This window comes from Onthophagus taurus, chromosome 1, assembly GCF_036711975.1.
Source record: "Onthophagus taurus isolate NC chromosome 1, IU_Otau_3.0, whole genome shotgun sequence".
NCBI classification, from domain to species: domain Eukaryota; kingdom Metazoa; phylum Arthropoda; class Insecta; order Coleoptera; family Scarabaeidae; genus Onthophagus; species Onthophagus taurus.
Genome location: NC_091966.1, coordinates 2274467 through 2292933, shown reverse-complemented (window position 1 = coordinate 2292933; position 18467 = coordinate 2274467). Strand labels below are relative to the sequence as shown.

General features: G+C 26.3%; 1 protein-coding gene across 2 annotated transcripts in view; it reads left to right on the top strand.

Annotated features, from left to right (window-relative positions):
* LOC111423600 (follistatin-related protein 5-like) overlaps positions 1 to 18467 on the top strand; it is a 245206-nt gene that overhangs the window by 166354 nt on the left and 60385 nt on the right. For both annotated transcript variants that reach the window (XM_071194309.1, XM_071194313.1), the window contains exon 3: positions 17733 to 17811. In XM_071194309.1, the coding sequence (XP_071050410.1) occupies positions 17733 to 17811 (79 nt within the window). The remainder of the gene's footprint in view (positions 1 to 17732; positions 17812 to 18467) is intronic.

Sequence of the window (18467 nt, the reverse complement as noted above, 5' to 3'; positions counted from 1 at the left end):
GCCACCCACGTGTCGATCGATGAAAACCCCGTTCCGGAAACGGTAAATGGCAGAGTCAGCGTTGCGAAGTTATCTCCGGATGTCAAAGGGAAGGTCGAAAGTTCAGACAGATATACGTCCAGGCGGAACTGTTCATTAAGGAATCTCATTAAAATGACCTACATTCGAATTTCGTTTTTAACATTTCATTGAAATGTCTTTTTAAATTATTAATTAATGTTTATTTCGATGCACATTTCGTCAATAAAAGTTCTAGAACTTTATTATTAGTCGTTTCTGAAATAAATCGAAGTCATAATATGAAGTGGTGTGGTCTAGACTCTACCTTTTAACACATTTATATGGCACTAATAAAGAAAATCGGAAAATCCTCTAAATTAACTTACATATTTGTGAACTTTGTTGAAGGTGAGATTAAAGAAAACTTTTTGAAGTTATAAAGGAAGGTTTGAAGGAACTAAATTTAAAATTTCCATGTTAAACAGTTCATTTTATACAAATTCAAACGTTTAGCAAAAAAATTCTTTTCTCAAAAACGCTTGAGATTCAAACAATGAAACTTCTTGAGGTTATAAAGGAATGTTTAAGGCTAAGTTACACCAATTTTAAAGTTTTCTAGATGAACTTATTTAATGTTTGTTAGAAATGTAATTAAGGACAGAAATTATTTTCTTCGAAACGGTTAGGATTTAAGAAATGAAACTTTCTGTGGTTAGAAATGAAGGTTTGGTGCAAGTTTGTACCAAATTTTAAATTTCTATAGTAAATAATTTATTAAATATAAACTTTTAAAAATCATTTATTTAGTTTAACGTTTCTCGAAATTGAGGTTAAAGCACGAAAACATTGTTTTCTCCAAAACGGTTAAAATTTAAGACATGAAATTTTCTGTGGTTACAAAGGAAAGTTTGATGCTAATTTGTACCATATTTTAAATTTCTATAGTTAACAATTTATTAAATATAAACTTTTAAAAATTACTTATTTATTTTGACGTTTCTCGAAGTTGAGGTTGACACAAAAACGTGGTTTTCTCTGAAACAGTTAGGATTTAAGAAATGAAACTTTCTGTGGTTACAAAGGAAGGTTTGATGCTAGTTTGTACCATATTTTAAATTTCTATAGTAAACAATTCATTAAATATAAACTTTTAGAAGTCACTTATTTAATGTGACGTTTCTGAAAATTGTGGTTAAGGCACTAAAACATTGTTTTTTCCGAAACGATTTGAATTTAAGAAATGAAACTTTCTGTGGTTACAAAAGCAGATTCGTAGCTGGTTTATACCAAATTTTAAATTTCTATAGTAAACAATTCATTAAATATAAACTTTTAAAAATCACTTATTTAATTTGACGTTTCTCGAAATTGAGGTTGACACAAAAATATCGTTTTCTCTGTAACGGTTACGATTTAAGAAATGAAACTTTCTGTGGTTACAAAGGAAGATTTGATGCTAGTTTGTACCAAATTTTAAGTTTCTATAGTTAACAATTTATTAAATATAAACTTTTAAAAATTACTTATTTATTTTGACGTTTCTCAAAATTGAGGTTGACACAAAAACATGGTTTTCTCTGAAACAGTTAGGATTTAAGAAATGAAACTTTTTGTGGTTATAAAGGAAGGATTGATGCTAATTTATACCAAATTTTAAATTTCTATAGTAAACAATTCATTAAATATAAACTTTTAAAAATCACTTATTTAATTTGACGTTTCTCGAAATTGAGGTTGACACAAAAATATCGTTTTCTCTGTAACGGTTACGATTTAAGAAATGAAACGTTCTGTGGCTACAAAGGAAGGTTTGATGCTAGTTTGTACCAAATTTTAAGTTTCTATAGTTAACAATTTATTAAATATAAACTTTTAAAAATTACTTATTTATTTTGACGTTTCTCGAAGTTGAGGTTGACACAAAAACGTGGTTTTCTCTGAAACAGTTAGGATTTAAGAAATGAAACTTTCTGTGGTTACAAAGGAAGGTTTGATGCTAGTTTGTACCATATTTTAAATTTCTATAGTTAACAATTCATTAAATATAAACTTTTAAAAATCACTTATTTAATTTGACGTTTCTCGAAATTGAGGTTGACACAAAAATATCGTTTTCTCTGTAACGGTTACGATTTAAGAAATGAAACGTTCTGTGGCTACAAAGGAAGGTTTGATGCTAGTTTGTACCAAATTTTAAGTTTCTATAGTTAACAATTTATTAAATATAAACTTTTAAAAATTACTTATTTATTTTGACGTTTCTCGAAGTTGAGGTTGACACAAAAACGTGGTTTTCTCTGAAACAGTTAGGATTTAAGAAATGAAACTTTCTGTGGTTACAAAGGAAGGTTTGATGCTAGTTTGTACCATATTTTAAATTTCTATAGTAAACAATTCATTAAATATAAACTTTTAGAAGTCACTTATTTAATGTGACGTTTCTGAAAATTGTGGTTAAGGCACTAAAACATTGTTTTTTCCGAAACGATTTGAATTTAAGAAATGAAACTTTCTGTGGTTACAAAAGCAGATTCGTAGCTGGTTTATACCAAATTTTAAATTTCTATAGTAAACAATTCATTAAATATAAACTTTTAAAAATCACTTATTTAATTTGACGTTTCTCGAAATTGAGGTTGACACAAAAATATCGTTTTCTCTGTAACGGTTACGATTTAAGAAATGAAACTTTCTGTGGTTACAAAGGAAGATTTGATGCTAGTTTGTACCAAATTTTAAGTTTCTATAGTTAACAATTTATTAAATATAAACTTTTAAAAATTACTTATTTATTTTGACGTTTCTCAAAATTGAGGTTGACACAAAAACATGGTTTTCTCTGAAACAGTTAGGATTTAAGAAATGAAACTTTTTGTGGTTATAAAGGAAGGATTGATGCTAATTTATACCAAATTTTAAATTTCTATAGTAAACAATTCATTAAATATAAACTTTTAAAAATCACTTATTTAATTTGACGTTTCTCGAAATTGAGGTTGACACAAAAATATCGTTTTCTCTGTAACGGTTACGATTTAAGAAATGAAACGTTCTGTGGCTACAAAGGAAGGTTTGATGCTAGTTTGTACCAAATTTTAAGTTTCTATAGTTAACAATTTATTAAATATAAACTTTTAAAAATTACTTATTTATTTTGACGTTTCTCGAAGTTGAGGTTGACACAAAAACGTGGTTTTCTCTGAAACAGTTAGGATTTAAGAAATGAAACTTTCTGTGGTTACAAAGGAAGGTTTGATGCTAGTTTGTACCATATTTTAAATTTCTATAGTAAACAATTCATTAAATATAAACTTTTAGAAGTCACTTATTTAATGTGACGTTTCTGAAAATTGTGGTTAAGGCACTAAAACATTGTTTTCTCCGAAACGATTTGAATTTAAGAAATGAAACTTTCTGTGGTTACAAAAGCAGATTCGTAGCTGGTTTATACCAAATTTTAAATTTCTATAGTAAACAATTCATTAAATATAAACTTTTAAAAATCACTTATTTAATTTGACGTTTCTCGAAATTGAGGTTGACACAAAAATATCGTTTTCTCTGTAACGGTTACGATTTAAGAAATGAAACTTTCTGTGGTCACAAAGGAAGGTTTGATGCTAGTTTGTACCAAATTTTAAGTTTCTATAGTTAACAATTTATTAAATATAAACTTTTAAAAATTACTTATTTATTTTGACGTTTCTCAAAATTGAGGTTGACACAAAAACATGGTTTTCTCTGAAACAGTTAGGATTTAAGAAATGAAACTTTTTGTGGTTATAAAGGAAGGATTGATGCTAATTTATACCAAATTTTAAATTTCTATAGTAAACAATTCATTAAATATAAACTTTTAAAAATCACTTATTTAATTTGACGTTTCTCGAAATTGAGGTTGACACAAAAATATCGTTTTCTCTGTAACGGTTACGATTTAAGAAATGAAACGTTCTGTGGTTACAAAAGAAGGTTTGATGCTAGTTTGTACCAAATTTTAATTTTCTATAGTTAACAATTTATTAAACATAAACTTTTAAAAATTACTTATTTATTTTGACGTTTCTCAAAATTGAGGTTGACACAAAAACATGGTTTTCTCTGAAACAGTTAGGATTTAAGAAATGAAACTTTTTGTGGTTATAAAGGAAGGATTGGTGCTAATTTATACCAAATTTTAAATTTCTATGGTAAACAATTCATTAAATATAAACTTTTAAAAATCATTTATTTAATTTGAAGTTTCTCGAAATTGAGGTTGACACAAAAACATCGTTTTCTCTGAAACGGTTACGATTTAAGAAATGAAACTTTCTGTGGTTACAAAGGTAGGTTTGATGCTAGTTTGTACCAAATTTTAATTTTCTATAGTTAACAATTTATTAAATATAAACTTTTAAAAATTAGTTATTTATTTTGACGTTTCTCGAAATTGAGGTTGACACAAAAACATGGCTTTCTCTGAAACAGTTAGGATGTAAGAAATGAAACTTTCTGTGGTTATAAAGGAAGTATTGATGCTAATTTATACCAAATTTTAAATTTCTATAGTAAACAATTCATTAAATATAAATTTTTAAAAATCACTTATTTAATTTGACGTTTCTCGAAATTGAGGTTGACACAAAAACATCGTTTTCTCTGAAACAGTTAGGATTTAAGAAATGAAAGTTTCTGTGGTTATAAAGGAAGAGTTGATGCTAGTTTGTACTAAATTTTAATTTTCTATAGATAACAATTTATTAAATATAAACTTTTAAAAATTACTTATTTATTTTGACGTTTCTCAAAATTGAGGTTGACACAAAAACATAGTTTTCTCTGAAACAGTTAGGATTTAAGAAATGAAACTTTTTGTGGTTATAAAGGAAGGATTGATGCTAATTTATACCAAATTTTAAATTTCTATAGTAAACAATTCATTAAATATAAACTTTTAAAAATCACTTATTTAATTTGACGTTTCTCGAAATTGAGGTTGACACAAAAATATCGTTTTCTCTGTAACGGTTACGATTTAAGAAATGAAACGTTCTGTGGTTACAAAGGAAGGTTTGATGCTAGTTTGTACCAAATTTCAAGTTTCTATAGTTAACAATTTATTAAATATAAACTTTTAAATTTTACTTATTTATTTTGACGTTTCTCAAAATTGAGGTTGACACAAAAACATCGTTTTCTCTGAAACAGTTAGGATTTAAGAAATGAAACTTTTTGTGGCTATAAAGGAAGGGTTGATGCTAATTTATACCAAATTTTAAATTTCTATAGTAAACAATTCATTAAATATAAACTTTTAGAAATCACTTATTTAATTTGACGTTTCTCGAAATTGAGGTTGACACAAAAACATGGTTTTCTCTGAAACAGTTAGGATTGAAGAAAAGAAACTTTCTGTGGTTATAAAGGAAGGATTGATGCTAATTTATACCAAATTTTAAATTTCTATAGTAAACAATTCATTAAATATAAATTTTTAAAAATCATTTATTTAATTTGAAGTTTCTCGAAATTGAGGTTGACACAAAAACATCGTTTTCTCCGAAACGGATACGATTTCAAAAATGAAACTTTCTGTGGTTACAAAGGAAGGTTTGATGCTAGTTTGTACCAAATTTTAAGTTTCTATAGTTAACAATTTATTAAATATAAACTTTTAAAAATTACTTATTTATTTTGACGTTTCTCAAAATTGAGGTTGACACAAAAACATGGCTTTCTCTGAAACAGTTAGGATGTAAGAAATGAAACTTTCTGTGGTTATAAAGGAAGTATTGATGCTAATTTATACCAAATTTTAAATTTCTATAGTAAACAATTCATTAAATATAAATTTTTAAAAATCACTTATTTAATTTGACGTTTCTCGAAATTGAGGTTGACACAAAAACATCGTTTTCTCTGAAACAGTTAGGATTTAAGAAATGAAAGTTTCTGTGATTATAAAGGAAGAGTTGATGCTAGTTTGTACTAAATTTTAATTTTCTATAGATAACAATTTATTAAATATAAACTTTTAAAAATTACTTATTTATTTTGACGTTTCTCAAAATTGAGGTTGACACAAAAACATGGTTTTCTCTGAAACAGTTAGGATTTAAGAAATGAAACATTCTGTGGTTACAAAGGAAGGTTTGGTGCTCGTTTGTACCAAATTTTAAGTTTCTATAGTAAACAATTCATTAAATATAAACTTTTAAAAATCACGTATTTAATTTGACGTTTCTCGAAATTGAGGTTGACACAAAAATATTGTTTTCTCTGAAATAGTTAGGATTTAAGAAATGAAATTTTCTGTGGTTATAAAGGAAGAGTTGATGCTAGTTTGTACCAAATTTTAATTTTCTATAGTTAACAATTTATTAAATATAAACTTTTAAAAATTACTTATTTATTTTGACGTTTCTCGAAATTGAGGTTAAGACACAAAAACATGGTGAATTTATGATTTCTCAACTTCTAAGTAGAGTGTGATGTCATTTACATATTTATCTCAAGTTTTTAACTCTATTAATTACTTTTTTACTGAGTATACAAAGAGAATAATCATATATTTAAATCAGACTACAAAGGAGAAACTACGACACAAACCTTTAATTATGGCAATGATAGTTATAGATTTCAAGCAGGAGAGAATCTCAACAAACAAGTCCTAAGCATCTGGGAAAGCACATTGCACCCAATCCACTGTTCTTCATCCCATCTCTTTGTTAAGAGCAGTTCTTGCAGGAGATTGTGGTATTGTAATATTAAACCCTCTTTTTCATTTAAAAAGACACAAATCAAAATCCTTAATATATATCCAGAGCTAGTATTGCCGACATCTCCACTGCTTTTGAACCAGATGCTAGTGACGCTACACTGCATCAGTTATTGTTCTTGAATATGTAAAATAGTTTAAAATGCATAAAATGTTACCGAAATAAATAGTAATTGAAAGATTTCATTAGATAGCTTAAGTAAATTTTATTAAGAATAATTTTTTTATAATCAATAAACATCTACAGCCATTTCTTCAAAATGAAATATTCATAAATCGTTTTAAAAGGCATAATTTTAACTTCCTTCACCCTAAGGTACAGAGAAAATTAATCATAATTAAAATCCATAAATGATGATCTTCATTAAAATTTAATATTTAACAATTTTAATTATCAGCAAGGAAAATACCCTTACCACAATCACTTCTTCTTATTACCTCGTAAGGACGATGGGGGGTTGTAAAGTGGGTCGAAGAAAACGGGAACGGGTCATAACTTATCCCCTTCCAAAAATTGAATTTCGGATTACGACCTCTCCCTTAACAACTTCCGCCTCCCGTGTACACGTTTTATATTCCAGATCTTATGCCCGGATAGAAACGAGAAACCCCCGAGAATTCGTCGGTTCGCGTTTTCTTCGTGTACCGTACCGGAGGCCAGGTTTATGATTTTAATATAAATGTAAGGAAAGCTGCGAAACAGCTTGCATAATAAACCGATGGTCGTCGCAAAAATCTTCGCCAAAAAAAGATAAGGAATAATAATGAAATAATTGAATTTTCGTTCCCAAGAAAAGTAGAATCACGATTAATCAACTCAGAAGAGAGAAATTTGAAATCTTTCTCTACCAATTAACACCCATTTCCCATTCCATTTTGTCCCACCTGAATTCAATTGAAGGGGATGGGTCCTTTTGATATTCGAAACGGCGCAACGTTATTAGCACCAATAAAGGTAGTAAAGTAAATCGAGTGACTGACGACGGCTCTTTGCGTTCGGTTCTCCTTAGTTAAATTGACTTGCGGCCATCCAACGACGATGGCGACGCTTCTAAGTAAACGGTCGTCCGCCCTCTAAAATCGAGGCCGAGGGTAGAGATTCGAAGTGAATGGGGAAGGGAAAGGGCGGAAGGGCCGATGTCTATTAGGGGTTCGAGCAAGTCATGACTTGCTCGCTCAGGCTCGTAATTCAATATTAATATTGGATGGCGGCGAACGAACCGTCTCCAGATGGATAGATAGGTCGTAGATGGCGCTACCAACACACTTAATATTCAGTGGCGTTACATTGAAATTCAACTACAACTTTTAAATTTTAGAGATGTTTTTGATTATTTTAAAATGATATAAGTATAAAAGAAAATTTTCAATCAAGAACCACTTTTACTATTTCTGAATAAAATCGCTATAAGTTTGCAATTTTGACTCTTAATAGCTACGTCTACTAAATTGTATTCTCGATCATTATTTTGGAAAGCAAATTATCAAAGCGATGGTTTAGATGATACTAGATAGGTCAAGTACGTCATTCATGCACCTGTGCATCCTATTAAGCAGTATTATTATTCTGTCAGTCCTTCAAACTTCAAAAGGTGATGTATTTAGGCTTCGAGGAAAAAACTATTAAAGAAGAAATTGTCAATTTTATAAATCAAAAATAAAACGAAATTAAAAAAAATCTTATCGACTGTATTATTAAGAGCCGTGGTAAAAAAATAGCTTCAAGATTCTAGTTTACGAAACGATATAAAAACTATAAGGTAATATCATTGAATTTTCCTGAAAAATTCTATTAAAAAAGAAATTGTCAAATTTATAAATTAAAAAGAATAAGAAATTTTCAAAAAAAAACATGTCGACTGTATTATTAAGAGCCGTGATATGATATGTATGTCAAATTGTAGCTTAAAGATTCTAGTTTATGACATGATATAAAAATTATAAAATATTATTATTGAAATTTCCAGGAAAAAACATTAAAGAAGAAATTGCCAAATTTATAAATCAAGAATACTAAATTTTCAAAAAATCATATCGACTGTATTATTAACAGCCATGATATGATATGTATGTCAAATTGTAGTTTAAAGACTCTAGTTTACGAAATGATATAAAAACTATAAGGTAATATCATTGAATTTTCCAAAAAAAAAAATTAAAGGAGAAGTTGTCAAATTTATAAATTAAAAAGAATAAGAAATTTTCAAAAAAAAACCCATGTCGACTGTATTATTAAGAGCCATGATATGACATGTATGTCAAATTGTAGCTTAAAGACTCTAGTTTACGAAATAATATAAAAACTATAAGGTAATATCATTGAATTTTCCAGAAAAAAGCTATTAAAGAAGAAATTGTCAAATTTATAAATTAAAAAGAATAAGAAATTTTCAAAAAAAACCATATCGACTGTATTATTAAGAGCCATGATATGATATGTATGTCAAATTGTAGCTTAAAGACTCTAGTTTGCGAAATGATATAAAAATTATAAAATATTATTATTGAAATTTCTAGGAAAAAAGATTAAAGAAGAAATTGCCAAATTTATAAATCAAGAATACGAAATTTTCAAAAAATCATATCGACTGTATTATTAACAGCCATTATATGATATGTATGTCAAATTGTAGTTTAAAGACTCTAGTTTACGAAATGATATAAAAATTATAAGGTAATATCATTGAATTTACCAGAAAAAAAAATTAAAGAAGAAATTGTCAAATTTATAAATTAAAAAGAATAAGACATTTTCAAAAATAACCATATCGACTGTATTATTAAGAGCCATGATATGATATGTATGTCAAATTGTAGCTTAAAGACTCTAGTTTACGAAATGATATAAAAACTATAAGGTAATATCATTGCATTTTTCAAAAAAAAAAATTAAAGAAGAAATTATCAGATTTATAAATTAAAAAGAATAAGAAATTTTCAAATAAACCCATATCGACTGTATTATTAAGAGCCATGATATGATATATATGTCAAATTGTAGCTTAAAGACTCTAGTTTACAAAATGATATAAAACTATAAGGTAATATCATTGAATTTTCCAGAAAAAAGCTGTTAAAGAAGAAATTATCAAATTTATAAATTAAAAAGAATAAGAAATTTTCAAATAAACCCATATCGACTGTATTATTAAGAGCCATGATATGATATGTATGTCAAATTGTAGCTTAAAGACTCTAGTTTATGAAATGATATAAAACTATAAGGTAATATCATTGAATTTTCCAGAAAAATGCTATTAAAGAAGAAATTATCAAATTTATAAATTAAAAAGAATAAGAAATTTTCAAAAAACCCCATATCAACTGTATTATTAAGAGCCATGATATGATATGTATGTCATATTGTAGTTTAAAGACTCTAGTTTACGAAATGATATAAAACTATAAGGTAATATCATTGAATTTTCCAGAAAAAAAAATTAAAGAAGAAATTGTCAAATTTATAAATTAAAAAGAATAAGAAATTTTCAAAAAAAACCATATCGACTGTATTATTAAGAACTATGATATGATATGTATGTCAAATTGTAGTTTAAAGACTCTAGTTTACAAAATGATATAAAACTATAAGGTAATATCATTGAATTTTCCAGAAAAAAGCTATTAAAGAAGAAATTGTCAAATTTATAAATTAAAAAAAATAAGAAATTTTCAAAAAAACTCATATCGACTGTATTAGTAAGAGCTATGATATGATGTGTATGTCAAATTGTAGTTTAGAGATTCTAGTTTACGAAATGATATAAAAATTATAAAATATTATTATTGAAATTTCCAGGAAAAAAGATTAAAGAAGAAATTGCCAAATTTATAAATCAAGAATACGAAATTTTCAAAAAATCATATCGACTGTATTATTAACAGCCATTATATGATATGTATGTCAAATTGTAGTTTAAAGACTCTAGTTTACGAAATGATATAAAAACTATAAGGTAATATCATTGAATTTTCCAGAAAAAAGCTATTAAAGAAGAAATTGTCAAATATATAAATTAAAAAAAATAAGAAATTTTCAAAAAAACTCATATCGACTGTATTAGTAAGAGCTATGATATGATGTGTATGTCAAATTGTAGTTTAAAGATTCTAGTTTATGACACAATATAAAAATTATAAGATATTATTATTGAAATTTTCAGAAAAAAATTATTAAAGAAGAAATAACCAAATTTATAAATCAAGAATACGAAATTTTCAAAAAATCATATCGACTGTATTATTAACAGCCATGATATGATATGTATGTCAAATTGTAGTTTAAAGACTCTAGTTTACGAAATGATATAAAAACTATAAGGTAATATCATTGAATTTTCCAGAAAAGAAATTGTTAAAGCACAAATTGTTAAATTTATAAATTAAAAAGAATAAGATAATTTCAAAAAAAGAAACATATCGACTGTATTATTAAGAGCCATGATATGACATATATGTCAAATTGTAGCTCAAAGATTCTAGTTTATGACATGATATAAAAATTATAAAATATTATTATTGAAATTTCCAAGAAAAAAAACATTAAAGAAGAAATTGCCAAATTTATAAATCAAGCATACGAAATTTTCCAAAAATCATATCGACTGCATTATTAACAGCCATAATATGATATGTATGTCAAATTGTAGCTTAAAGACTCTAGTTTACGAAATGATATAAAAACTATAAGGTAATATCATTGAATTTTCCAGAAAAAAGCTATTAAAGAAGAAATTATCAAATTTATAAATTAAAAAGAATAAGAAATTTTCAAAAAAAACCATATCGACTGTATTATCAAGAGCCATGATATGATATGTATGTCAAATTGTAGCTTAAAGACTCTAGTTTACGAAATGATATAAAAATTATAAAATATTATTATTGAAATTTCCAGGAAAAAAGATTAAAGAAGAAATTGCCAAATTTATAAATCAAGAATACGAAATTTTCAAAAAATCATATCGACTGTATTATTAACAGCCATTATATGATATGTATGTCAAATTGTAGTTTAAAGACTCTAGTTTACGAAATGATATAAAAACTATAAGGTAATATCATTGAATTTTCCAGAAAAAAGCTATTAAAGAAGAAATTGTCAAATATATAAATTAAAAAAAATAAGAAATTTTCAAAAAAACTCATATCGACTGTATTAGTAAGAGCTATGATATGATGTGTATGTCAAATTGTAGTTTAAAGATTCTAGTTTATGACACAATATAAAAATTATAAGATATTATTATTGAAATTTTCAGAAAAAAATTATTAAAGAAGAAATAACCAAATTTATAAATCAAGAATACGAAATTTTCAAAAAATCATATCGACTGTATTATTAACAGCCATGATATGATATGTATGTCAAATTGTAGTTTAAAGACTCTAGTTTACGAAATGATATAAAAACTATAAGGTAATATCATTGAATTTTCCAGAAAAGAAATTGTTAAAGCACAAATTGTTAAATTTATAAATTAAAAAGAATAAGATAATTTCAAAAAAAGAAACATATCGACTGTATTATTAAGAGCCATGATATGACATATATGTCAAATTGTAGCTCAAAGATTCTAGTTTATGACATGATATAAAAATTATAAAATATTATTATTGAAATTTCCAAGAAAAAAAACATTAAAGAAGAAATTGCCAAATTTATAAATCAAGCATACGAAATTTTCCAAAAATCATATCGACTGCATTATTAACAGCCATGATATGATATGTATGTCAAATTGTAGCTTAAAGACTCTAGTTTACGAAATGATATAAAAACTATAAGGTAATATCATTGAATTTTCCAGAAAAAAGCTATTAAAGAAGAAATTATCAAATTTATAAATTAAAAAGAATAAGAAATTTTCAAAAAAACCATATCGACTGTATTATTAAAAGCCATGATATGATATGTATGTCAAATTGTAACTTAAAGACTCTAGTTTACAAAATGATATAAAACTATAAGGTAATATCATTGAATTTTCCAGAAAAAAGCTATTAAAGAAGAAATTGTCAAATATATAAATTAAAAAAAATAAGAAATTTTCAAAAAAACTCATATCGACTGTATTAGTAAGAGCTATGATATGATGTGTATGTCAAATTGTAGTTTAAAGATTCTAGTTTATGACACAATATAAAAATTATAAGATATTATTATTGAAATTTTCAGAAAAAAATTATTAAAGAAGAAATAACCAAATTTATAAATCAAGAATACGAAATTTTCAAAAAATCATATCGACTGTATTATTAACAGCCATGATATGATATGTATGTCAAATTGCAGCTTAAAGATTCTAGTTTACGAAATAATATAAAAACTATAAGGTAATATCATTGAATTTTCCAGAAAAGAAATTGTTAAAGCACAAATTTGTTAAATTTATAAATTAAAAAGAATAAGAAATTTTCAAAAAAAACCATATCGACTGTATTATCAAGAGCCATGATATGATATGTATGTCAAATTGTAGCTTAAAGACTCTAGTTTACAAAATGATATAAAAACTATAAGGTAATATCATTGAATTTTCCAGAAAAGAAATTGTTAAAGCACAAATTGTTAAATTTATAAATTAAAAAGAATAAGAAAATTTCAAAAAAAGAAACATATCGACTGTATTATTAAGAGCCATGATATGACATATATGTCAAATTGTAGCTCAAAGATTCTAGTTTATGACATGATATAAAAATTATAAAATATTATTATTGAAATTTCCAAGAAAAAAAACATTAAAGAAGAAATTGTCAAATTTATAAATTAAAAAGAATAAGACATTTTCAAAAAAAACCATATCGACTGTATTATTAAGAGCCATGATATGATATGTATGTCAAATTGCAGCTTAAAGACTCTAGTTTACGAAATGATATAAAAACTATAAGGTAATATCGTTGCATTTTCCAAAAAAAAAAATTAAAGAAGAAATTATCAAATTTATAAATTAAAAAGAATAAGAAATTTTCAAAAAAACCCATATCGACTGTATTATTAAGAGCCATGATATGACATGTATGTCAAATTGTAGCTTAAAGACTCTAGTTTACAAAATGATATAAAACTATAAGGTAATATCATTGAATTTTTCAGAAAAAAGCTGTTAAAGAAGAAATTATCAAATTTATAAATTAAAAAGAATAAGAAATTTTCAAAAAACCCCATATCGACTGTATTATTAAGAGCCATGATATGATATGTATGTCAAATTGTAGTTTAAAGACTCTAGTTTACGAAATGATATAAAACTATAAGGTAATATCATTGAATTTTCCAGAAAAGAAAAATTAAAGAAGAAATTGTCAAATTTATAAATTAAAAAGAATAAGAAATTTTCAAAAAAACCCATATCGACTGTATTATTCAGAGCCATGATATGATATGTATGTCAAATTGTAGCTTAAAGACTCTAGTTTACAAAATGATATAAAACTATAAGGTAATATCATTGAATTTTCCAGAAAAAAGCTATTAAAGAAGAAATTGTCAAATTTATAAATTAAAAAGAATAAGAAATTTTCAAAAAAAAATCCATATCGCCTGTATTATTTAGAGCCATGATATGATATGTATGTCAAATTGTAGCTTAAAGACTCTAGTTTACAAAATGATATAAAACAATAAGGTAATATCATTGAATTTTCCAGAAAAAAAAAAATTAAAGAAGAAATTGTCAAATTTATAAATTAAAAAGAATAAGAAAATTTCAAAAAAAGAAACATATCGACTGTATTATTAAGAGCCATGATATGATATGTATGTCAAATTGTAGTTTAAAGATTCTAGTTTACGAAATGATATAAAAACTATAAGGTAATATCATTGAATTTTCCAGAAAAAAAAAATTAAAGAAGAAATTGTCAAATTTATAAATTAAAAAGAATAAGACATTTTCAAAAAAAACCATATCGACTGTATTATTAAGAGCCATGATATGATATGTATGTCAAATTGCAGCTTAAAGACTCTAGTTTACGAAATGATATAAAAACTATAAGGTAATATCGTTACATTTTCCAAAAAAAAAAATTAAAGAAGAAAATATCAAATTTATAAATTAAAAAGAATAAGAAATTTTCAAAAAAACCCATATCGACTGTATTATTAAGAGCCATGATATGACATGTATGTCAAATTGTAGCTTAAAGACTCTAGTTTACAAAATGATATAAAACTATAAGGTAATATCATTGAATTTTCCAGAAAAAAGCTGTTAAAGAAGAAATTATCAAATTTATAAATTAAAAAGAATAAGAAATTTTCAAAAAAAAATCCATATCGACTGTATTATTTAGAGCCATGATATGATATGTATGTCAAATTGTAGCTTAAAGACTCTAGTTTACAAAATGATATAAAACAATAAGGTAATATCATTGAATTTTCCAGAAAAAAAAAATTAAAGAAGAAATTGTCAAATTTATAAATTAAAAAGAATAAGAAATTTTCAAAAAAAACCATATCGACTGTATTATTAAGAGCTATGATATGATGTGTATGTCAAATTGTAGTTTTAAGATTCTAGTTTATGATACAATATAAAAATTATAAGATATTATTATTGAAATTTCCAGAAAAAAATTATTAAAGAAGAAATAACCAAATTTATAAATCAAGAATACGAAATTTTCAAAAAATCATATCGACTGTATTTTTAAAAATCGTGATATGATATATATGTCAAATTGTAGCTTAAAGACTCTAGTTTACAAAATGATATAAAACTATAAGGTAATATCATTGAATTTTCCAGAAAAAAGCTGTTAAAGAAGAAATTATCAAATTTATAAATTAAAAAGAATAAGAAATTTTCAAAAAAAAATCCATATCGACTGTATTATTTAGAGCCATGATATGATATGTATGTCAAATTGTAGCTTAAAGACTCTAGTTTACAAAATGATATAAAACAATAAGGTAATATCATTGAATTTTCCAGAAAAAAAAAATTAAAGAAGAAATTGTCAAATTTATAAATTAAAAAGAATAAGAAATTTTCAAAAAAAACCATATCGACTGTATTATTAAGAGCTATGATATGATGTGTATGTCAAATTGTAGTTTTAAGATTCTAGTTTATGATACAATATAAAAATTATAAGATATTATTATTGAAATTTCCAGAAAAAAATTATTAAAGAAGAAATAACCAAATTTATAAATCAAGAATACGAAATTTTCAAAAAATCATATCGACTGTATTTTTAAAAATCGTGATATGATATATATGTCAAATTGTAGCTTATAGATTCTAGTTTATAGAATAATATAAAAACTATAAGGTAATATCATTGAATTTTCGAAAAAAAAATTATTAAATAAGAAATTGCCAATTTATATATCAAAAATAAAAACAAATATTCAAAAAAAATCATATCCACTGTATTATTAAGAGCTATGATACGATTTGTATATCAAATTGTAGCTTAAAGATTCTAGTTTATGACAAGATATAAAAATTATAAGATATTATTATTAAAATTTTTAGAAAAAAATTATTAAAGAAGAAATTACTAAATTTATAAACAAAGAATACGAAATTTTCCAAAAATGATATCTACTGTATTTTTAATCATTATGATATGATATGTATGCTAAAGTGAAGCTGAAACATTCTAGTTTATGATAAGATATAAAAAGTATATGATAATATTATTGAAATTTCCAGGAAAAAATTATTAAAAAAGAAATTGTGAAATTTATATATGAAAAATAATAAATTCCAAACTGTTGAATTGGAGAGTTTCCTTCAGAGTGTTGCAGACTTTTGGCGGACACTGTATATAGAATAGAGTCATAAAACTAAGTTACATGTTGGTGCCTATTTCTAGTTTATGAGAGTCGTGTTTCCCATAGAATGGATTTTAGAGCCTATATAAAGTTCAAAATATATGTCTATTATTTGTAAAGTCATAAATATCATATCGATTTTTAAAAAGCTAAAGTGCCAAAAAAAATAGCATGGTGTGTAAGTTAATATTCGTTGGACGAGCTCTTTAAACCATCCCCCGAACAAATTAAGCACTGCCGGCGAGTTAGAAATTAATTGCCGGAGCTTAGTTTGCAAACGGTGAGGAACAATGCAAAGTCGCGATTGTGGGAATGGAACGAACTGGGCGAACAACGAAAGGGGGGACGACCCCATCCGTGGAAATTGGACGCGAAAGCTCAGGAAATAAGCGGAAAATTGGCGCGTTCGCTCCGCGGGTTTTCCACCATCGAGGGGTGCCCGCAGCTTCCGCGTGACGGCCGGTGGCTTTTGTACGGATGAATTTAATAATGGAAAATCGAGGTAATTGCTCTAAATTTATTCGGCGCCGATTTGTTCGGGGAAACCCCTACCGATTACGGTAATTGATTTTATCGGCGGTTTGCGGTCCAGTTAACTATGAACTTTCTGAACGAAATATTTTCTCGATCGGAAAATGTAAAGAGAATTTTTAATGATGAAATTTTTTTTATAGAAATAATTTATAGACTTTTTTATTCAACAAATTTAAATAAAATAAAATAATAAATTCGTTTCTGTATGTGCAAATAAAATCAATTTCATTCCCACAATTCGTGTCGCATTCATCATGCAGCTGGAAGGTAGAAAATATCGAATAACATCAAACAAGAACAAAAACAACGAACACAATAAAAAAATAAAAGAAAGAGAAAAAAGAATAGGTTGAGGTAATCTTATTCTTGGATTTTCCAACGAACTGTATCCGATCCGCCTTCGATTCCTCTTTCGGAAAACGCAGTTTCCTGCGCCCTCGGCGCTGGTGCGCTTTGTGAAATTACAATATCGGAATATCTATGAGATTTGTTCGACGGAAAGCGACTTTCCAATAAGGGCGTATCGGAATTTCTTTTGGCGAAATTTTCCGGAAAATTCGTTAAATCCGAACACGACGCGTTCCCTTACATCTCATCCCCCATAGTCTTTATTTCATTCTTTTTATTTCTTTTTTTCAGAGATCTCGACACCACAGAGAACCACTAACAACCTCGACAACAACAACAGAAACAGCACATCAAGCTCTTTTAGAAACGAGTAAGTTTGTTTTAATTTTTTAACGCTTAAATGTAATCAAAATTCCAACCTATTAGAACTTTAGTCTTTACCGCAGAAAATTTAATAACCAAAACGCTTCCCTGGAGGTGCTAAAAACAAATTGAAACTTCGTACCTACACACACGTTTTCGTAGATAACAGTAAGTCTTGGTAAAGGAAAATTAAACTTTGAAGGATCCGACGGTGCTAAAGCAAATGAGGACTTTGGGTTAATATAAAGGGTCTAATACGATTAGCGAACTCGAGAAAACAATAATTTTCCATTCCCGAGCCGAGTCTAGACGGTTACGAAGAGAGCAAAAGAAGAGAGAAGGAGAAAGGCTGAGGTGTCAGAAATCCGATTAGAATTTCATGTTCTTGTTCGTACAAGGGGGTGGCGCGATCGTGACGGCAAAATTAATCTATAAAATTAATTCGTAAAGTCCCTGAATTATGTATATGTGCGCTGAGGGAAACCCTGAATGCTAATGCGATCAACTTTATTTTTGCAAACTCAATAAGACGAGAAAAATTTATTTGATAATATATCAAGTATTATCAAAAAATTTTGGATATAATTAAAATTTGAAATAATATTGGACGTTTCTTTTTGTGGAGTTGTTTAACATGAAGTTGTGGTGCTTTACTTCAATAGT